The 2,599-nt window shown below is 42.1% G+C and overlaps 1 protein-coding gene across 1 annotated transcript; it reads left to right on the top strand.

Annotated features, from left to right (window-relative positions):
* Positions 1-338: 338 nt before the first annotated feature.
* Positions 339-1,550, top strand: LOC129679313 (centromere protein J-like; the record flags this gene model as incomplete). The annotated part of the gene is made up of 2 exons (XM_055610337.1): positions 339-788; positions 1,427-1,550. Coding segments are annotated over exons 1-2 (562 nt in total), but the record flags the coding sequence as incomplete, so codon positions are not given.
* Positions 1,551-2,599: the final 1,049 nt, after the last annotated feature.

Consider the following 2,599-nt stretch of genomic DNA (forward strand, 5'->3'; position numbering starts at 1 on the left):
TGTGTGTGTGTGTGTGTGTGTGTGTGTGTGTGTGTTTGTGCATGTTCACATATGTGCTGTGCATGAATGTTGAATTCACAGGACAACTTGTGCGAGTTCTCTTTTTCTACCATGTAGCAACTGGGGATTATGTCATCAGGCTTGGTGGCAAGCACTTACACCCACTGAACCAATTTGTCATTCCCTGCTAAAGTCTTTTGTGGGATTAATGTTACTTTTTGGGCTACTTTGACGTAAAGCATCTATAATAGTTGTAATGAATACTTTTTGTTGGCTTTCTTTTTTACAGGTGTTGGAAGTCAATAGGTATTCTGGATCTCTCATTGTTTAGATAAGAACATTAAATTAAAATGTTCCTGATGCCAACCTCTTCAGAATTAAACAGTGGGCAGGACTTTCTAACCCAGTGGATGACCAGTCCTTCTCGGGCTGGGGTCATAGTAAATCAAGGATTTCCTATTCTGGAAGCAGACGAGAAGCAAGCAGCGACAAATGTTTCCACCAGCTTCCCTGTTAAAGCCATCCACTTTTCGAATAGCTTCAGCATTAGTAGTGAAGAAGATTCATTTCGTGAAGAACAGAAGTTGGAGGCTGGAGGACCTTATAAACTACATTCAGAAAACTCTGATGCTCACATAGTCTTTCCTTTAATTAAAAAGGAACCAACATTGACATGTCAGGATACCCCTGGATATCAGGAGGATAACAAAAATGACTTTATGCCTGATCTTGCGAGTGAACTCAAAGAAGTGGCTAATAAAAACCCGCTTTTTAAAAAACTAGAACAGGTAGGTTGGCCTCAGGTATTTGTATTGTTATAGGCATTGAATGATTGGTCATCTTGCTTCCTCTTTACTCTGAATTCTCAAAATCCCACAATTTTGTTTTCTAATGTGAAATGTTAAGGTATGTTTGGTATAAATATACATCTACAGAACGTAGCAATTAAGATAAATTCATGGTTTTAAATTGCTCCATCATTTGGTAAAAGTGAAGTTAGAAATGGCTGTTTAAGCTAGGCATGGTGGCATAGGCCTGTAATCCCAGAGGCAGAGGCAGGTTGATCTCTGTGAGTTCAAGGCCAGCCTGTTCTACAAAGCGAGTCCAGGACAGCCAGGGCTACACAGAGAAACCCCATCTCTTAAAAAAAAAAAAAAAAAAATTGAAAAGAATGGGTTGATCAAATATTAGAAAGTAGTTCTATCCTGGAATATTCTTAGAAGACTCAAAGGAGTTGCTCCCCCTATATTTTATTTGAGATACTGACATGACTTACTTTAGAAGAAATGAAATTTGAGTGTTTTCGTAGCAGATTTTATTGATTGGGGGTCTTTCTCTGAGATTGTTTACCAGGGAGAATGAAGGTAAGGTAGATGGTAAGCCGTGTCAGAAAGTGTAATCCAACTTTGATTTCACACTTACAAAGCTGAAAGAACTACAGCAAAAGAAGCAGGAGCAACTGAAGAGGCAGCAGCTGGAGCAACTGCAGAGGCTCATGGAGGAGCAAGAGAAGCTGCTCGTCATGGTGTCTGGGCAGCACGTGTTTCCAGGTACGATCTGCCTACACACAGCCATCAGCAATACAAGGAGACAGGTCGCACGTGCTTCTCACCTTTAATTGTTTGGTTTTTTTCTACGCTCCTCTGTATAGAATGATGGAGTAATAACACTGTGCCCAGAGAGGTGCGCCAGCAGTGTGGAGTGTATGTGTCATACTTAAAGGCATTCTCATAGTTGCATGGTGCTGGGGGCTGAGTAGGGCCTTACACATGCTCAGCATGTGCTCACTGAGCTACATCCCCAGCTAGTACTCATTGATTTGGGGGTAAAAAAAAAACTTAGTAGAAGGAACACTAAGTTATATACAGAGTTACTGGTAACCAGTTGCTGGCTGGTGCATGGAAACTATGCAGGGCTACAGGGGTAAACTGCCTGGCTGGAAGCGCTGTGTGTTCTAGGGTAGTAGGTGCCAGTGTTCTCTTGTGTGCTGCATCTGTTAACAGAAAGCATCAGGAGCTTACTGGAGAAAACAGTGTTGAAATCTGATCTGCAGCAGTGGTTTGAAAGCTTCTCTGACCACATAATAACAAAGACATTTTCAGTCCTGGTTCAGGACAAGCAAATTCCATATTGTTTGTGCTTATTACTATGCCTGGTGTGAGTACCAGGGATGTTTTCTGTTTTGCCTGTGTCTCCGAAATGCTGAGACTACAGGTGTAGAACACCTATGCTGTTTATTCAGTATTGGAGACTGAACCCAGGGCTTCGTGCATGCCACGCAAATACTCTTATCAGTTGGCTATCCCCAGCCCTACTCGTGTAAATTTTCATCTGAGAATAACAGTCAGTAGATTGTTTCATAAATTGTAAGCAGTGATTGCTTCTTGGCACTACCCTATGAGAGACATACTTCAGAGGTTCAGGAAGGGCCTTTTCTGTTCCGTGACCATGCTGGACACTGAGAGTACAGAGAAGACATTGGCAGTAAGTGTGTTAAATGACGGTGTCAAGGGTGGCTGGGTAGAAGAGTGGGTGGTGTGTGTGTATATATATGTGTGTGTGTGTGTGTGTGTGTGTGTGTGTGTGTGTGTGTGTGTGT

Source organism: Psammomys obesus, unplaced genomic scaffold, assembly GCF_907164565.1.
Source record: "Psammomys obesus unplaced genomic scaffold, mPsaObe1.curated_primary_1811, whole genome shotgun sequence".
NCBI classification, from domain to species: Eukaryota; Metazoa; Chordata; class Mammalia; order Rodentia; family Muridae; genus Psammomys; species Psammomys obesus.